Source organism: Phaethon lepturus, unplaced genomic scaffold (assembly GCF_000687285.1).
Source record: "Phaethon lepturus isolate BGI_N335 unplaced genomic scaffold, ASM68728v1 scaffold3874, whole genome shotgun sequence".
NCBI classification, from domain to species: Eukaryota; Metazoa; Chordata; class Aves; order Phaethontiformes; family Phaethontidae; genus Phaethon; species Phaethon lepturus.
In genome coordinates, this window is record NW_010535324.1 from 1 (window position 1) to 20,775 (window position 20,775).

General features: G+C 40.3%; 1 protein-coding gene across 1 annotated transcript in view; it reads right to left on the reverse strand.

Moving 5' to 3' along the window:
• Nucleotides 1-1,072: 1,072 nt before the first annotated feature.
• The window catches only part of LOC104619765 (diacylglycerol kinase iota-like), a gene marked incomplete at its 3' end in the record, with an annotated part of 78,446 nt that continues 58,743 nt past the window's right edge, over nt 1,073-20,775 (reverse strand). The window contains exons 13-23 of the mRNA XM_010285764.1: nt 20,700-20,760; nt 17,954-18,067; nt 17,243-17,380; nt 15,986-16,064; nt 11,848-11,903; nt 10,917-10,979; nt 10,621-10,694; nt 9,002-9,113; nt 6,793-6,879; nt 6,622-6,734; nt 1,073-1,135 (exon numbers count right to left, since the gene is read on the reverse strand). Coding sequence (XP_010284066.1) covers nt 1,073-1,135; nt 6,622-6,734; nt 6,793-6,879; nt 9,002-9,113; nt 10,621-10,694; nt 10,917-10,979; nt 11,848-11,903; nt 15,986-16,064; nt 17,243-17,380; nt 17,954-18,067; nt 20,700-20,760 — 960 coding nt within the window. The remainder of the gene's footprint in view (nt 1,136-6,621; nt 6,735-6,792; nt 6,880-9,001; nt 9,114-10,620; nt 10,695-10,916; nt 10,980-11,847; nt 11,904-15,985; nt 16,065-17,242; nt 17,381-17,953; nt 18,068-20,699; nt 20,761-20,775) is intronic.

The following is a 20,775-nucleotide window of genomic DNA, read 5'->3' on the forward strand; positions in this document are numbered from 1 at the left end:
GCCCCTGAGCCACGTGTTGATCAGGTGTGATCATCCTTCTATGACAGAATAAGAATCATTCTTGCAATCAAGTTTCTGCTCCAAATACCCGGATTTATAGCTCTGAAAGTTGTTATTTTCCAACCTGTATTTCAAATTTGTTTCTTTGATAGTCCTATCTTGTTTGAAAAGCTGTCCATCATAAAAGTGGCAAAACAAGAAAACAAAAGGGACACCAACACAAAGCAAAACATGTCATTTTTGACTGAATTGTAAAAAGCATTTCTGAAGACAAACCACACTGCCTGAGTTGACATATTATATTAAACTGGGGGTTTTGTTTGGGTTTGGGGGGGGCGTGTTGGTTGGGTTTCTTTGGGGGTGTTTTTTTAATTTAGGTTTGGTTTTTTAATTGTGGACACACACAGGTTTTCATAATACGGTATGTTTCCAGAAACGGGATTAATTACAAGATACAAACATACAATGTTACAATGGTCCAAGTGTTTTCAAGTGCCAATTCACCCCATTTTAAAGAAGACATTAGGCCCTTGAATAATTTAGCTACTATCTAGCAAGTTAGTACAGTGGAGTTGCTGACACTGAAGATATTGCCAAGGTAGTGGGGGTCTCCATCTTCAATGCAGCTGCAGCCAAGGTCACAACACTCCTCTGGGGGACTAGTTTCCTGTTTTGATCAGCCACCACTAGAGGTATAGCTTATGGCTGAGTTTGTTCACAGTATGTTTTTGACTAAAACCAAAGGACAGAAAGCTCTCATCTCAACTGCTTCCAGGGGTGGTGCCTGGCATGTAACTTCAGACCTACTTGTTGCTATGGATTTGTCTGATGAGCTGGACTCTTGGCTGAACGTGGTCACTACCACCAGACATGCCCTGCTCACCTTAACTGGGTACTGTAGAACTGTGACTTTGCTGGTGAGGCCACTGCCCTGTGCCTGCCATGCTGTCACCTGAGCTCCCGCTTCCCATTTGTCACTGGATTTTACTGCCCCATCTCCTGGTTGAATGACACACAGGAGAACAGCAGAAAAGTGTGGAACTTTGAAAGTAGAAAAAAGCCAGATACTCACACAGTGAAGGAATCGGGGGGAGCTGAGACTCTCCTCAGGTCAGCAGACTGCACTTTATGGATACTATAGGCAGCAGGAAATGAGTGGCCAGAAGAAGGGCGGCACACAGTGTGAACAGACAAGGAAAAAGGCAGAGGGGGGAGAGAGAGAGAGAGAGGGGAAGAGAAGAAAGAAAGAGAAAGACATACAACATTTAAACAGAAAGGAATGTATCACAAAAGTTGAATGAAGAGACATGCAGAGCTCCAAGTTCACACGAGGAAGCCAAGAGCAACAGAAAACATGCAAACGGAGAAAAATCACTGCTATGTGGCACACAGGAGCTTTCTAAAGTCACAAGTGAGGAGCACCAATGACAAACTAGGCACATGCCTGTACAAGGAATTTGAGGAACCCCACGATTTGTTCCACAGGCACTGAAAAATTTCAAGGCAACAGAATTTGGAAGCAGGTCCAGAAATGCAAACAAACATCAAAGCCAAGAATCTGAATGGATGGAATTGTCTCCAAAGGTTGGACAACTTTAATGTTTAAGAAAAAAAAAAAAAAAACCCTTACTGGAGATTTTGTATCCACAATGACAAATTGCTGTCTCCATTCTTCTTTCACGTACCTTAGGGAAACATGCATTTTATATACAGTAACTCCCAAGACTGACTCTCTTTTAGTGTTTATACTCAAATGGTCCCTTGGTTTCTCTCAAGTGTATGGAATATGTTTTATCTGTAAGCTCTTCTTTCTTCTTTCTCTTCCATTATGCAGGACATCCTTCCTCAATCCAAACTAAAAGCCAGTGAAAACAAAATACTGCCTTTTGAGGTCCAGAAAGTGATCATTAACTGAAACTTACTGAGCAGCACACTAAACTGTAGTTTCTAATCAGAAAATGACTCCTGGAAAAATTGAAGCACAGCTTCTCTTCTTATTCCACACACATTTTGCTTATAGCTCGCAAGAACCACATTCTTGGCTTGATCACAGAAAACTAAGCTTGCCCTTTTCACATGTTACCATGATCAATAGTGGAGAATAGGAATAAGAACTTAGCCACCAAGTCTTTTAAGTGAAAGAGAATAAGAACATAATTCACTCTTTTGCAGAAAAAACCTAAGTCTGCTGATCTGGCTGTAGCAAAAATTTGCTTTTGCTGGTACAAACAGAAGAGGCATATGAAAAGAAAAGAAACGCACCTTTTTTTTCCCCCACAACCCCATCATCTGCATTGTTTCAATCCGTAACCAAGTGTGAACAGCGTCGCTTTATCCTGTATATACTTTGCACCTAAGAAGCTGCTTTTGCCTTGAAACACTTTATTGAATTGTTACTTATCTCCATTGTAGAGCAATGCATTGTAGGATGAGGAAGAAATTATTCCTGCCTTTTACGTTTGGACAGCCTCCATTAGAAACAAATTAGAAGCACTGTAACTGTATTCACCAAATAATGACTTTCCTCCACTATGCTTCAACTCTAAATTTTAAAGTTATCATAAAAATACAAACTGTAAACAGGTCATCTTCACCTACTCAAGAGTACTCATATAATCTGTATGTCACATCAAAACAGCTTAACTTTCCAAAAGGAAATGTTAAAAAAATGAATGCTTGATGAACAGTAAGAAAAGAGATTACTAGTTGCAGCAACTAGTCCACAAATAATTCGGGACAATTAATATACTGAGAAATTTATTTGTAGGCAATTCAGCAGTGAAAGATGAAATAACTGAATAAAATATTAATTGCCAGTAATTCACCCACCTATGACAAAATGCAGCACATCATATTTACTTGTTCCCTAATAGCTTGGATGAAGATTTTCATGCTGCTGCTGTCAACAGGAATGAAGGTTCCTTCAGTTTATGTAGCCCCACAGAAACACTAGATTTTTGTTCCTTAATTTGATTCCATGGCCAACTTTTTTTTTTTAATTAAAAGACTAGAAAAGACTAGAAACATTTACACTGTCAAAAGTGCTGCTGAATTTTCCCCACACCTTGAAAAAGGCAAATTATTCAGTAACAGATAAAACAAGGACTCTCAACATATAGGACTTTCTACCTTGAAGGTCTGTGCAGAACCACATGAGGCAGTTTATGTGCAGTTTGAAGGTGCTGGAAGGACAATAGTGGGAAAATGGAGGGAAAAAAACAAGTAAAAAAAGTTCAGATCCCTTTTCTCATACAAAAGTGTCCTCTCAGAGCATCTACCGGTTTTGGAGAACAGTTGCAGCCAGGAAGATGGGCAACTGTTACAGTCAGAAGAGAATCATGTTTCTAAAGCCCTCCTGCTCCCAAGCGAGAGAAGCATGAGATGCTGTTCTTCTCACTCAGCTACATTACACATGGGCTCTTCAATTTTAAAATACTATTATTCCCTGGGAACTCAAGTGCATCCACAAGGCAAACAACAAACTCACTATCCTCTCTCAGCCCCCTCTCCTTAAAACCTCCAGAACAAAGGAAAACAAGGTAGAAAACAGAACTACAGTATAAAACTTCCTCAAATTAAGGACTTTTTTATACTTATGACACTGGACTAGCTAAAACTTCAGAGAGCATTCCTACAGCTCTCCTTATCTAGCAATAACATCAAAGCTGACAATAATAGCAACTCTGTGTGTTACTGTGATGGGAGATAATTTTTTTAATCACTTTCCTGGCAAGGAGCTCAAGAACAGCTGTCTAACAACTAAGGATAGCTCCAGACTCACTTGCTTATCTCATACATCTAACATTCAGATGACAGTTATAAGAGAATAATCTATCATGCTCAATCAAATATGAGACTTGCTGGAAGATTTCAATGGAATAGGGAGATATATTCCAGATATCAAGTTAAGGAATGTAGATAAACATATTTAATTGAAAATTTTCTCTCTTGTGAAATATTGCAAATCATCATATTGAATGAAGTTCTTGCAATACTACAATGCTTCCTAGAGTTTAACCTTTAACATGTCATTTGCTTTTTATCATGCCAGGAGATACAACTCCTCTCTTTCATTCACCTTCAACACTGGAGAGAAAAGTACATATGCACACAGATACATATCTATAGGTATAAATATATACACACACCATTTGCAATATATGAAGCTGAGACTAAAGTTCCTGACAGATCATTTGTCTTCTCGCAAAACACAGGTCCACAGACAAATACCTCAGGCAAATCAAAGGACTCTGACAGCAACATAGTCTACCAGAGCACATTTAAATCAAGCTAAACCACAAAGAATATCCTCTTGACAACTGGCATATACTATGAATCTGTATTTCCTTATACCAGTTTAAATTCAGATCTCAAAATCCAAACCTAACCATGCTAATTATCAGATCAAAATACCAGGAATTTTCTTTTTACATTTTCATTAGCCTCCTTCAGTATAGAAAAAGATGCCCAAGGATTGCTCTCTGCTCGATTCTAGCTTTCACAAATGATTGAGTTGTTGTGCTTGGATGAAACCAGGCACCTCTGCACAGACAAGGGTCTGTTATTCTTCACTGCTCAAGAGAGATGAGCACACCTGATGTATTTTCCAGGTAAGTAGGAATCGTACATTACAGGCATGGGCTTCTACTGAAACATAAAGCATCAGTCTCAGTAAGAGAACACAGTGCTAAATTGAACAGGAAGATGTTGAAAGTAACCGGGGAGGCTTTGATTACATGAACAGATTGACAACCAGCCGATGACAAGAAGCTCTAAAGGGCTGGAGTCAAAGTTTGAAGTGAAGAAGTATCTTCCGCTTATATAGTTAGAGATTATAGATTATACAGTTGAAAGACACAGACAACCATTAAGATACCTGAAGAGAAAAGGTGTGCCTGAGACCTTGTCTGTTTTTTCCAAGTTAAATGAGTTAATCTAATGAGCGATATGACATCTCTTCGTAAGTCTTACCTCACCATTACAGCTGCAACAGCAAAATCCCCCACCCATCCCCCCAGAAAAATTAAAACTTCAGTACATGGATGTTTGAATGAAATGTGGATTCTTGATAATTTTAGGCCTTTAGCTCAGTATCTTTGTATAAGGGACAGACTGTTTTGCTTCACCTTAAGAATATTTGATGAAAAACTGCAAAGGCACTTACTGTCACTTGTTTTAGCTGCAATAAAGACCTATATAAGAAGCCTGAATATGAGTCGGCAGTGTGCTCAGGTGGCCAAGGCGGCCAACAGCGTCCTGGCCTGTGTCAGAAATAGGGTGGCCAGCCAGAATGGGAAGGGAAGTGATCGTGCCCCTGTACTCGGCACTGGTGAGGCCGCACCTCGAATCCTGTGTTCAGTTTTGGGCCCCTCACTACAAGAAGGATTCTGAGGTGCTCGAGTGTGTCCAGAGAAGGGCAACAAAGCTGGTGAGGGGTCTGGAGCACAAGTCTTATGAGGCGCAGCTGAGGGAACTGGGGTTGTTCAGTCTGGAGAAGAGGAGGCTGAACGGAGACCTTATCGCTCTCTACAACTACCTGAAAGGGGGTTGTGGCGACGAGGGTGTTGGTCTCTTCTCTGAACTAGTGATAGGACAAGAGAAAATGGCCTCAAGTTGCACCAGGGGAGGTTTAGATTGGATATTAGGAAAAATGTCTTTACTGAGAGAGTGGTCAAACATCAGAACAGGCTGCCCAGGGAAGTAGGGGAGTCACCATCCCTGGAAGTGGTCAAAAACCATGTAGACGTGGCACTTCGGGACATGGTTTAGTGGGCATGGTGGTGTTGGGTTGATGGTTGGACTTGATGATCTTAAAGGTCTTTTCCAACCTTAATGATTCTATGATTCTATTCTATGATTCCAAGTACAATAATCAGCTCTACAAAATAATCTAAATAATTTTATTGGATGGCCATTTTCATAGGTCAAAACTTGAATGTTTATGTTTTTTCTATTAAAATATCTCCGTAGCTCTTACAAATAAGGTTTAATCATGAAAAGGAATGTTAGTCCTGTCTGTTTTCTTCTCCACGTGTTCCCAGTTATCTTAGCTTTTCTCTATTCATCTTTACAATACTCATTCCTCATTTGGGTTTTCATACTGGAGAAGGATTCCTTACAAAATGGAAACAGCTCTTTCTGGACCTTCAGGTCCTTCTCCATAAACAGTGCCAGGCAGCATGCTCCTACAACAGAGACTACAAGATATCCTGAGTAATTCTTGATTGTGGCAATTTGTTACAAGGTTTCCAATTGAGCTTAAAAAGCAGATCAATAAGGTTGAGAAAATAAATCAAAAGAACTTCAAGAGCAAATGGCATACATATGCAGAACTGTCAGAAGCCAAGAGACACACTGCTGAGCCTGCACAAACCTCTCCAAATAAATAACTGAAAGACACAACACCTTTCTAAAAGCAAGACAGAGGATAACCCAGGAGATAAAAGAATAAAAGAAAATTAGGTAAGTATTTACAATACAGTCGAAAGGGAGTTGAGGTGTGAATATTTTTTTTTTTTTTTTTTTAAATGCACTGCAAGTCCAGTACATGCAAAATCTGTGACTGAATAAGCTGCCCAAAACAGGCTTCTTGCCATTAGGACATGCACATATTCAACTCACTCATTCAGCAAAGGCATAGATGTTCTCCTCTTGCTCTTCTGCACCATGTTGGCCTGGTTCCTTAAGGAGATCCGAATGAGTGAGGGAGCCAGTCGACATGGCTCCCCCACCCCCTTGCTTGGGGTGAATCCGATGGGGTGGGGGAGCCAGTCGACATGGCTCGCCATCCACTTGCATGGGGATAGACTTGTAGGTTAAGAGCGTCACCTCACGGCACTGATGCAACCTCTCTCCATGACCACCCACCTGGAGAGCAGCCTGCAAAAAAAAAAAAAACCCAAACAGGAAAGAAAGAAAAGACATCTCAGAGCACACAGTTGAGGCAGTTAACAAATCCGATGCTGACAGCATCCATTACACAGTATTCCATGCATAAGACATTCTAACAAAGCACAATGAATGTATTTTCACGCAAAAATTGCAAAGCAGTACTTAAAATTTCACAAAGAAAAGTGGTGGGCAACAAGCAGTTGTCTAACCATATCCATTGAATGTCTCATCACCATCACACGTCTCATCAATATGATTGACCTATGTCAAACATATTACAGGCACACATGCAAGTATATGTACACACATATGCAGGCACAAAAAAATACCTATGTTCATTCTTAAAGTTTTCAACTATTGTGTGACTATTAACTCTCATCTATCAGACACAGAAAAAAATCCTCTATTAATGAACTACTAACAGAGAACAGCCTAAACACAAGTCAAGACCTTAATCTTGCTCTGTGCACTTAATATTGTGGATCAACTGATAATATGATCAATCATATTCATAATAGTAAGTCTTAAAAAGTACTTCTCTTCCTTGGTCTCACAGACCTTCCTGGGTATGACCATGCACATCTGGGAGATGTATACAGCAAGTTAGGATTAGATCAATACAGTCTAGGGTTACAGGGTCCCTCAGCATCAAAATCAACGTAGACTTGTAGACCCTCAATTCTGAACTAGGCTTCATTTAAAGAGAAACAGCAGCTTAAAGGGCCCTACTTCTTAAATTCTGTTCCAACTAAAATTGTTGGTAGTTTTTGAGATCATTCTAGCCACTGCGAATGGCTAAAGCCACATAAGTGGCAAACCCAAAAAAGCTTCCAACTGAAAACTGCCAGTTGGTACATACTAGACTTTTGACAGCATTTTCAAAAACATACCCTAAAATCTTCAGGTGTGAAGTAACAAAGATTCATTCCACAAGATCTACTAGGCTAACAAACAAAATTTTTCTTACTTGTGGGTTATTTCCCCAATCCACTAGATACATCACAAAAGAGAGGCCAAAAAAAGAATCCTTAACCCTGACAGACTTCTCAAGAAATGACTGCTGACCAAGATCGCCTTTTACTTTTGCTTACTTTGAAGATTAGATTTGTCTAAACTTCTCTTTGAGGAAAAAAACACCATTATCATGGGTATTCACTGAAAGCAATGAGGGCAGGTCACACAACAAGTAAGTGTGACAGTTTAATGATAACAGGCTTATCCGTATTAGTTTTAACCTGGTCCACACAAGACATAGTGGTAACAAAGGCCTAAGAGTATGGACTTAAGCACGATCTATACAAACCTGCCAGGAAGCCCAGATACATGCCTTCTGTTGGCCATGCTAAGTTCAAGCTGCAGTGCCTTAGGTAGATTAAAGCTAGCACAGGGATAACTACCAGCTCCCTGACTGCATTTAATCATCCCCTGAAGCGATTGGCACTGTGTTTGACCACTGTGATAGTAGGATACTAGGGTATTTACAGTGAGATTGCTTTTATGGTTACTCAACTTTAGTTCACTTTAAGGACAGCATTGACAGAAAGTGAACTACTAAATTAAAATTGTTGGCTGAATTTTCTTTCAAGAGATAATATTTGTGCCAGAATTATTAATTTTCCCACAGCTATTACTAAAGCTTCACAACATTTTTAGTGGGCATATGGAAACTGCATGTGCATATAATTTTATATAATATTTCATATTTCTTTCCAGAAGCCAGTTTTACAAAAAAATTTGAACTTTTATGTCATAGGTTGAAATAGACAAAAGCTAAAAAGAAACAGCAGTAATTATTTGACCATAGAACATTCCCACAGTAGAAACATGCCTGCATGCTGTTCTTACTGTAATAATCTCGCCGTTTCTTGGGAGCGCTGTACATGCAAATTAGCCATATTTTGCAAAGAACACATTTTTATTATTAAATAGCACTTCTTTTATTAGAAAATTACAATTTGTCTCCTTAATTTAAAACCTAGCAGCAGAGCATGTTTTGGCCTTAGCTGAATATGCAGAATCATGGTGTTTCTTCAGTAACGAGGACAACCTTGCACTCTGTAGCGCTGCCCACGGGATTCACCAGGTCTGGCAGCACCTGCAATGTACTCACCAGCGAGGCCATGGTGAACCCGATGACTTCGATGTAGCCATCATCATGCCGCTGAGGCTCAAAATCTCTGTGGTCTCCAGGGTTTCCCCAGGGCATTGTGCCAGCACAATACCTACAGAAAGAGGTTTGGAAAGCAAGCTCTGAGAATGCAGTTTGCCCTGACGGGTCCTGACTAGTAGCCTGTTCTGCTGTCCTCCAGAAGTACCCAGATATCCATCCCAGGATTCAATTCAGAGGCACTTAAAAGTTATGCTGACAAGGACTGAACAAAAGAGAAAACCCGTCTCCTTTTTCCAAGCTGGTACAACATCCATAAATGTATCCATCATAACCTTTAGCAGGTTCCGCTGTGCGAGGGAAATGGGGAAACACCAGGAAGCAGGTAACAGAGCGACAGCACTTTGTTCTACCCACTCGCTTTGCTTTCTGCAGACGAGCTGTTGAGCCAGGAAGCTGCGCAGCCCCCTTGGCTAGGCAGGCATGGGGCTGCAGCAGCAGCACCAGCCTTGGAGCTCCGTTTCCTCTCTCCCTGCTGGCTCCGCAGCTCTTAACAGAGCAAGAAATGCAAAACATTGCATAGCTTGAGGAGGCAAAGAGAAATAAGAAGCAGGAACAGATGCAGCCGTGGCATCTCTCTCTCCTACCATTAAAGAATGGATGTAAAAGTGATCTAAAAGTGATAGAAGGGGGAATTTTGGAGAGCTGATGCCAAGTAGAGGCAGTGCAGGACTAAAAGATCAAGTGCTTGGACTGCATGTGGAACAAAGTGGTAGGTTGTCTGAAGCAGTGGTCTCCAAAGTGGAGTGCACGCACCACAGTGAGTGTGCAAGAAAAATCCACAACTGGCAAGACAATTGGGGTGTGTGAAGAAAATATTATTTGTACATTTAGCAAGTAAGGAAAAAATTAAAATTGTGTTTGTTTTATCTTTATCACATCCTTAGTTAATTTCTATTTTTCTGTATGTTTTATAATGTATGTGATATACTAGTACATACGTATAATTTATAAATGAATATACATATATTGGGGGCATGCTCACAAATTTTTTTTACTGATAAGGATGCACAATCAGTAAAAGTTTGGAGACCACTGCTCTAGAGAGCAGGAGATAGACAAGTTTTAAGAATACAGCTATATTTCTATTTGGGACACCTTCTAACACGTTAAAAAACAACACTTCTTTCAACACTTTGGTGTTCCTTTACCAGAAAAGCATTGATCCTCTTTCCCCCAGCCACACTGCTCCCCACCGCCCCGACCCGCTGTTTTTCCACAATCAGCTTCTAATTAAGCAAAAGACCAAGCATCTGTGCCTTTACTACCTTGTTTGCAGGTTAGGTGCACAATTTTTGAAAGCATGTTTGTTAATCATTTTTACGATCTCTGTATCAGGATATTCAACTTTTTAAAGGATAACTTCACCACACCCTGAACTCTGGTCCCATTCTGTATCGATAACTGACAGTATTAACAGCTCTCAAGAAGGCAGCACAGTGGCAATATGCTTCCTGCACGTTCACCCAGTCTAGGACAACTTGTAGGTACCTTTTTTTTAAAAAAAAAAACTTATTTATTATTTTTTCTTTTATAACTCCAAGCATCTGTCTTGAGCTTACCTGGGTATGTTTAAAAACACTATACACTGGAACTTCAGCTCCTGGATCTTTGGAGTCAGGTCTGTACCATCACACTACAAAGCCAAAGTGACAGAGCACAGAGAAATTGCTGAATGGAGCCACAGACAAGAGAAGTGTTGCTGCTTTGTAACAACTTTCCCAAGACTTTCCTTGGAATGTGTTGCAAGTGTCATGCTCAAAACTGAAAAGTAACAGAGCCATTAAACTCTCACCTCGCTCTCTCCCTCCATTCCCCCCTCTTCCCACAATACTATGACACAATTTCTTATACTTACCACAACTTTAACATGCTTGGATAAATCTCTCGAGCTTCTTTGCAGAAAGTCTGTAAAGGCTGCCTGCAACAGAAATAAGTGCAGGAAATGTCAACAATGTCTCCTGTCTTCTCTGTCCTTATTTCTTATCCCACCACAGAGCTAATTATCAAATGCCATCCTTTTGTCAAACCCATTCTTTCTTGCTCTCAGGAGATAAAAAAATTTTAAAAAATCCTAAGTTACGATACTTCTTCTTTTGAGAGGTTAACAAAGAAGGTCCTTGGGTACCCAAGGGTTTCAATGCAAATCCTTGCTCACGTATTTGTTTCCATGTTTCAGGCACATGAATATGGTGGAAGTCATCATCCAGAAAGACATAATATGTCATGCATTATCAAATTAGTGTTTCTCTCAACTGCATTTTAGAATAAAGCGTTGCCCATGTACCTCCTGAATGCAGAAAGTGGGTAATTTTATCTGCATATTCACACATGAAAATTAATCACTTCAAATGTCTGATCTCTGCCCTCCACTCCCCATGACCCTACATCCAAGACTACTTCCTCAAAGCTACAAAGGTACAGGTCAACACACGGGGAATTTCTCTAGGAAAGTCAATATCGATGTGCTGCCCACACTCTGAAAGCAGCACAGCAGTTTGCTGAGAAGCTTACAAGCCAGAAGCAGGGGGGCCAAAACATGACCAGCACTATGTCCAAGGCAGTAGCATTTCTCTCACCTGCTAAGCACTGTAAAACAACAGCACTTTCCGCACTTTCCAACAGACACGTGTGTGGCATTGCCAGAAACGGTACACGTGCACTTTAAATTGCAACAGGCAAAACAAACTGGTATGAGCTCCTGATGTGAGAAAGTGAGGGGGAAGGTACTTAAGAAAACATTCAACCAACTAAGTGAGCATCATTCTGTAAAACGAATCACAACTCACCCCTGCATAAAACATTTTATTTCTAAATCGGCTGTTGAATTTCTCTGGATTTGCTTCTGTGAAAGGATAAAAAGGAAAAATATGAACATCCTAATAAAACAAGTAGACTCCATTGTACCTTCACATTCCTTGCTAGCACTATAGTGTTTTTAGCACACATCACTCAGTGAAAATACTAATATAAATATCTTTTTCTTGTGTGAGAGTCCCCCACCTGTGCCATTATCTGCTTTTAGATTTCAGACTTTGATATTGAATTCTTCCCTTTTCCTGTAGAGTGAAAATAGATGGAAACATGAGCAAAGAGGTAACAGGAATACAATGAGTTAATTTATCACCACTCAGGCTATTCGTCTCTTGATCCCTCAGTAACATTTGAGAGACTTCTGTTTCTACCAACCCAGAACAGACCTCTAAAAATTATTAGAGATCCATGAAACATTAACCCATGCTTTGAAGCAGGAGTAAAGCATTAGTAAATTACAAGATCAAACAAACATTTAAATTCTGATGTGTTACAAAGAGGATATAGACATCTCAACCCAATATTCCTGCAGCAAAAAAAATAAGTGGCTACTCCAAAACCTAGAGAGCTGTTTCATTTTGATTAGATTCCAAGTGATGGAGGATCTTGATAGTCTATTACTACAGGTAATGCACATCTAATGGTTAATTATTCTTACTGGTAAAATAAATGCGGGTTTTTTCCCCTATCTTGAACTTCTCAAACTTCAACTGCCAGCTGCTAAGTCTTATTATACTTCTCTGTCAGATTAAAGAGCCCCCAACTATGAGATATCTTCTCCTTGAATAAACACTTAGAGGCAGTGATTAAATCGCCTCTTAACCTCTTTCTGATAAGCTAAACGGAGCTCCTTTAATCTCCCAGTGTAAGGCAGGTTTCCCAGAATAGAGGTCATTCTCATGCATCCCTGGGAACTGCTTTCCTAGCCTGTGGCTTCCAGAGATTTCAGAAGCAGCCCTCCTGACACTGTATTCGGTGTATTGAGTACCAACCGCCTAGTCTTGCTCAGTAATTCTCTAGTGAAAACATCCAAGTATCAATATCATTCTTCTGGCTCAAGCATCACACTGGTATGAACACTTCCAAACTACCTCTTCTCAAATGACCTCATGAAACAATGCTTCCAGTTCCCTTTGAAGTCACTACATCTCACAGTGTAGGCTCCACTTAGTGGGAATGAGCTACTTTGTGTTTCCTGTTTGATTGTTTGCCCAGCTGCTGTATCATCCACTTGCGTGCTGTGGGTCAGCCTGCAACACAGTCAGGGCCAACCTCTTCCTCTAGCGATTAATTTAACTGCATAAGTAGATCTCATCTCACCTACCGAGCTGACAGCTCTTTACAGAAAGTCCCAACACCCCATGCTAAGAAGCAGGAGGCCCCTGAAGGCTCAGTGCCTGTGCCGCACATTCTTTGATGTGGCTCTCCCCTATGGCTCTGGGCAGCAGCCACCAGGGCACTGGCTCTTACATGGATCTTATGGCAAATACTGACCAGAACCAAAGCCCCAGTTTAGAACAGAAGAGGAGCCTTTCTGAGATCAGGGACTCGGCAGTCCTTCAACATACTGAACTGCTCCTACTTCCGAAATAGCAGATGAGCTAGGGTAGGGAGGAAGGACTCTCTCTGCAATGTGGAATAAAGCCTAAAGTTGAGTGCAACTTTGATTGTAGAAGTAAATCACTGACTGCATATCCAAGGCTCACTCCATCCCCACCATTCTCAAGCCATCAAGGGAGTAGGAAATGGAACGTGTTAGACTGTGTGTATGTGTAGTGGGGGGGTGTCCCACTGCAAATGAACAATCATGTAGAGTTGAGGGATCACAAAGCATGTCAACAGGAATAAAGCATCTCCCCTGCTCCACCAAAGCAGAAGGATAACAAGGGAAGAAACTGTAAAAAGTCACTACCCAGGCCACCTCCTGAAGAAAGAGAGCTAAACACGTTATTCTTGGAGCCAACCCTCAAGGCTCAATCTGATTAGTCACAAGAAAAGTGGAAAAGTTGCCATGGAAAAGGCCACATTCATATACAGGTTCTGCTGAGACATTGCAATCAGTGCTTACTCCAAATATAACAATTGACCAATCTCTATTGCATAAAATGCCCTGATAGACTGAGTGTTCAAATCAATTTAATTTATTTTTGGTTGGGGGGGAGGATGTGTTTGTTTTAATACTATATGTGATTACAATAGCTTCACATATGCAACTTCATACAGCTATTTATCTTAATGGACTAAGTGCTACAGTCATGAAAGTGCTTGTAAGTTTTGCTAAAGTTTTGCTAAGAGTTTTTCTGGATTGTCACCAATTGTGAATGAGATCAGAATCTGTTTTGCACTGCTTAATTCATAGAATCATAGAACAGTTTGAGTTGGAAGGGACCTTTAAAGGCCATCTAGCCCAACCCCTCTGCAATAAGCAGGGACATCTTCAACTCCATCAGGTTGCTCAGAGCCCCGTCTAGCCTGACCTGGAATGTTTCCAGGGATGGAGCATCTACCACCTCTCTGGGCAACCTGTGCCAGTGTTTCACCACCCTCATTGTGAAAAATTTCTTCCTTAGATCTATTCTGAATCTGCCCTCTTTTTGTTTAAAACCATTACCCCTTGTCCTATCACTACAGGCCCTGCTAAACAGTCTCTACCCTTTTTTTTTTATAAACCCCCTTTAAGTACTGGAAGGCTGCAACAAGGTGTCCCCGGAGCCTCCTCTTCTCCAGGCTGAACAACCCCAATTCCACATGAAACACAATAATTAACACACACACCAGCGACACCTCCAAGGCTATAAGCTTTTCTCTCCTAAAATACATAGGGCTCACTTTGCATTTCGTATTTTAGCATTTGAGAGGATAAGGCAGGCACCAGCAGTAATGACTTGTAAGAGCAAACACTTGTGCTATGAAAAGCTCTTCTGGCCACACATGCCCACTCACAGATACACAGCTTGCTCTGCCAAGTATTTTTTCATCCATGTAAATTTTTGAAACACTGGCATCTCTGGAATAACATCCATTCTTTATAAGGTACTATAACTTCATTATTAAGTAATGCCTCCATTAAGTGAGAAAGTAGCCATGCATTTCATCTATACAGTATATTCACAGTCACATTAGCAATGCACAGCGATATGCATTCATAAAAAAATGCATACAGCTGTCATCATTTCATTCCTGTGCCCTTTCTTGGCTCCTCATTATTATTCCTAAAGCTTGAAGCAGTCTTAAGCACTATAAAATATGCATTAGCTCATTCCACCATGTATCCTGCTCTTTATTTAGCATGGCATTATAATGCTATCTTTTCATTTTGAAATGACACTCTGATAGTATGAAAGTGAAGATAAGGGAGACTGTGATTCAGAAAAAATGAAGCTGAAATGACCAAAAGCTGAACACAGACAATCAAACAAGGTTTGTTTATGTAAGCATGCTTGTCTAAACCGTATAAATAGAACAGTTCACATCAGTCAAAGGCCCACCTGTTAAACCACTTTTGGATCTGTATGGTGTGATACAACCATCAGAAAGGGGCCAAATAAGGTGCTACAACAGCTCAAATTCCCGACAGTTTTGGGGACGTTAAAACCTTTCACTTGCATAGAGACACTAGGTCTGTACCACATCCACTGATATTTTGCTATACTCATCCATAAGTAGCAGCTGTTCAGTTTGAGAACAGTCATCCTTCTGATATCCTGCTACTTCCACAGTCTTGCAGTTTTTCTCCTCCTTCCACCTTCACACTTGAACCTGACTTACATTTGTTTTTCTTTCTGCTCTTATTCTGACGCTTCTGCATCAACATAAAACTTCCTTTATATCTGAAGTTGGTATCTCCTTTAGAAGATCAAAACTTTGAAAAGCTCCCCTTTTAACCCTTCTCCTTCAGTGAATGCCATTTTTCCTTGTACTTTTTCCATAAATCATGAAGTCCCTTGGAAACTCATGATACAATCCCTTCCTTCCTATTTGTATCTATCTTGGGGTTTTATGTTCCAGCTTTCCTTCTGAATTATAAGAACAGGATGTTAAATCCAACTCCATGTGCAATTCATAAGATAATTGCCCATTCCCAAGGCTAAGGAAATAAAAAGTTCCTGTTACCTCTAGATTCGTGGAATTCCAGTGTGACATGTGCATCAAATCCAAGACTGAAGTAATTATTGAAGACACTGAGTGGAAGCTGTAATTGAGTAATAAAAAGACATGTAAAAATAACATGAAAGAAACATTCCACGACACATCAGGAATTAACTACTTTAAACCTGGCTTCTCATAAGTTCCACTTCTTTTTAGGTTTTTATCAGGGACATGTATGCAGAAGGCTGCTCTGAAGGTTATTAATGACTTGTGGAAGACTATCAGGTACAAAAACCTAAAGAGCACAAACACATCTACAGTGCTTTATGATCATATATGTATTTTTATAAAAACATCAAAGGGTTCCTTATGTTGTCATTGAGATTTCCCATAATGCTGCTCCACTTAACATGTCAATACAAAGATTTTCCTAATTACTGGCACTTCAAGCTCAGCAGGGAGAACACAACTCAAGCTGTGTTCTTCCAGCTTCCTATGTAACCAGGAGCAATGCAAGTCCCAGACAAGTGCTAATTCTCTTGAGGATGCATGAGGCAGGGAAGCACACATGTGGCCTCTTCATCATTACACGTGCCCAGTGGGGCTGTAGAGAGAGAACAGTAGCATCTGATAGATAAGCTAGAAATTATAACTGAGAAGAGGAAGATGGTTCACAGAATCATTTATTTATGATTGTAACAATTTCAACATTTCCAGTCTAAATGACATATTACTATAAATGTGATACCCTCACATAAAATTTTTCCCATTCTTCAACTATCAAGGTACACTAATGGATACTATATGGAGACGAACACAGAAAGAAATTAAATACGAAAATACAGTACATCTTGCTGGAAAGTAGGAAACAGTTGGTATCCATTAGCAAAATCCTAAGGAATAAAATTCTACGTCCTGTTTTTAGTTTTATCTAATTTAGGAATGGGTGGAAGTTACAGGGTTGCTTCTCCTGCCACCCCAGATTTACTAGAGAAAAAAAAAAAACAATGATCGTTCAGATAAAATGCTAGGGACTTTTTACAGAGTTCAGTTCTTGAGATAAATGTTCAATGCCCAGGAGTTACAAACAAAAAATAAATGGTTCTCATGCATTACATTTCACACAACTCTGGAAGCACTGACATGTGAAAAGAGCAAAAGGAAGACATGCAACTAGAGAATTAAAAAGTTTTAGAGTTTCCCCATTTATGCAGCTTATGGTGTAACCCAAAGATGTTCTTAAGCATCCTGTAGTCTCCCTGGGAAAAAGAAGGCTCTAACCTTACGTGCCCCATCCTCCAGCTCATCCTGGGGCAAATCAGGGTTGCGCTCAACCTGGAGATTCCAGCGGTCCAGCTGGACAATGGTCCCATCTTCTACATGGCACAGGATCTTGGACACTGGCTCATCTGTGTAACCCTGACAGCAGAGTGTCACCAGAGTATCAGCCATGAACAGTGAAAGCAAAGCAAGTCACTCACCAATTACCTGGCAGACCTCCCTCCTTTCACGCAGGCCTAAGACACCAGATCAATTGTTCCTAAGAACACCTCAAAATATTGCTAAATTTTTATACATCAAACATTTTAACAAGCTATTGTTTAGGTACAGAAGTTGGGCGGCAGAATAAAGCCATACGGAGAGGAACTCAAAGTGTATTTGCCTTGCCTGGAAAACTCCAGTGGTGTAGTCAAGGATAAATACAGAGAAATAAAGTTTAAACTATACTTAAATTAGAAGCCTGCATATCCTCCTCATTACTTGGCCTGAAATATCAGACAGATACATCTATGTAAACATTTATTACAACTACGTCGTTAGTAATTCAAGACCCCAGACTGGAAATTGAACCAAACCATTGTGCCTAACTGAAGGAAACCTTAGACACAGCCCTACCTGCTATTTTAGCCAAAATGAAGTTCCACCCTACACAACTAAGTCAGAGCAGCAAGTTGAGAGCCCACACATAAGGATACCCCAGTCAGTGCTTACCCCACCCCAGTTGAGGGTGCGGGCAAGGTCATTCCCAGTGCCAAGTGGAAGGACAGCCACAGGAGGCGGGGGGCTGAGTTGCAGCTCATCTAGGATGGAGAGGATCCAGCCCACCTATAACAAGGGAAATGCAGAGAACTGTTGGTCAGGAAGATTAAAAGGGATGGAAAAAAGGAAATGGACATATTTTGATCATATCCCTTTTGCAGAGATCAAGTAAAACAAAAAGGAGAAGGAAAAATTAGGAGAGCTGAAATTTAACTCTACAACTGCCCCACCTGAGGTTTCATCTTTCAAACAACAGGTACAGCAGTTTTCATGAAAATCCTGTGCAAGCAGAAGCAATAGAATGTAAACACTGGTTATTTTTAACAGCACACAGAGTTACCGAGACAAGGGAGCACACAAGTTGCTGTTCTTTAAGCAGGAAATTACACCTGGCATTATAAGGCTGCCTAAATATTGCTCTGAAAAATACTGTATGTAAAAATGAGTGATGAATAATATGGACAACTCAAGATAAATTTCTTGAAGTGCTCTTATGCTAAAAGAAACTAAACCTTTGACAGCTGTCATGAAAGAAGATGCAAGAGACACACTGAAACAGCATGGTACCTCAGAACATGTCCTGGAACCAACAGGGTGTCCTGATCAAGTCAAGCATGGACTTGCTCACAGATATCCCATTCCCCAGACAAGAGACCTTAGTGCTGAATTATTTCACTCAGTGAAAAGTATAAAAATATAAATTTATTCTACTTATACACACACACACACATATATAAAAAGAGAAGACTAAAAGACTAGAATAAAAGAAAAACTCTAATGCTCAGGGTTGAAGACTTTGGTTTGGAACAATGACTCTGGGTCTTCTGTACCATAAATTGTTGGTAACTTTAGACACTTGCTTCTCTCTCCTGTCCCTATTCTGGACTACACAGAAATCTAGCCAGAAGGAATAAATTACTGTAAAATATTTTGTTTTCATTAAATGGTAATTTCCAACAGGGTAAAGAAGAGTTGCTAAAAACATTCTGAAACTTTTTATGAAATTATGTATAAATAGCATGTATCATAACAAATTGTGCAATTATTAAAGCATTCATCTGAGATGCAAACCCGCATTGGAGTTCATCGTTGGACAACAGTCATCTCAATCACAACTCTTATGAACTTGGATATCATCAAAGGTACTCAAGTATCATAGGCACCACAGTAGGACTGAGTCCTTAAGAGATTTTCAGAGATAAGCAATCCTCTACCTTTCAAAAATCTACCCTTATGTGTTGATAACAGGATACAGAATAAGGAGTCCCGATAACTTCACTAGGGCCAGGACTTCTTAAAGACTCTTTTGTCATCAGCCCTTTGTCATTGTCACTGACTTATGTCTCAGTCTGTGCCTCAGTCTTCCACTGGTGCAGGTAGCATTACAATACCTACCACTTTTGTAAATGCTTTTTAACTGATAAAAGAAGCTTCACATTACTAATTTATAAGTACAACATTGCTATTTAACTTGAGATAATTTCTAAACCTTTACATTACACATTAGTTTTACAACCAAGGATAACAAAGACTATAATTTCCCTCTAAACAGACAGCTCCTGTTGCAAAGAAACAAAGCAAAGCTTTCTACTTATGCCCTGGAACGGAACAGCAAGCAGCAACGATGGAAAAGTTGCAAGAAGTTCTGGTTCACCTCAATAATGCAAGGTAACATATGGTCTCATTGAATATTCACTAAGTAAGTCCATTTGAGACAGATTTTTCATTTCTAGATGTAATGTCTTTGGGAATAACTAGATATTAATTTGCTTCAAACGTAATAGCAGAGCGCTGCTCATACTAATGAGAAGGTGCTGCCACCTATCGCTTGCACTGCTCAGCAAAGGGAAAACAAAGGATGGGCAGACTCATCCATTCATTTCTGTTTGAGTATTTTCGGGATGAGTCCCGTCCCCCCCCCGATTAAAATATTGGCTTCCTCATCTGGAAGAAAAAGACCTTCAGAAATAGATTGAAACCTTTTTTTTTTGCAGCTTATGCCTCCTGCTAAAGCAATGCTTTGCATGTTTCTCAAGGAAAGTTCACAATTCAGTAACAGTAATATCTTATTTTTCCAGGTACCAGCAAGACAGTAGTCTAATAATCGGGTTTTTTTCTTCATTCTTGCAGGGGAAGCACTGGTATTAATAATCTCTACAGCTGGGGTTTTAAAAGAACACATAGAAGCTGAACAGAAAGTTCCCCCAGAAATTCAAGCAGAGATGGGTTAAGGCGAGGGTTCATCTCATTACAAAAAAATAAAACCCTCCCCATGCCCTGAATATCTACATGTATCTATCCTGGCCAGCCATTGCACCTTGCAAGCCATAATGCATCTTCCTTACCATACTTACTGCTACAACTATTATCAAATGCATGTTTGGGGAACTGCGCTTCACAGAGATTAAAGGTCAGTTTTTCAACTGTATTTAAGCGCTCAGTGGCACAGACTGAGACTGACAATATTCCCAAGAACTGAAAGAGTAATGCGGTTGTAATAGCTCCATTACCAGCCATGGCCTCCAGACCCTGAACTGCAGAGCCTGACTCCAACTGAAGGTCCCTAAATCCTTTAAAGATCTAAGCCCTATTTGCTTACCTAAGCACACACCTCACATCACGCGGTGGGAAACCCACAACTGAGCACCATTTACTTCCTTGGCAATGACCACAGGGCTGCCAGGCACCGGCCACCTACCGTGCCGTCCCCGCCGCAGGCCAGGATCCGCAGGTTTGGCACTTTTCTGTACAGCTCCAGCCTTCCAAGGAGAGGG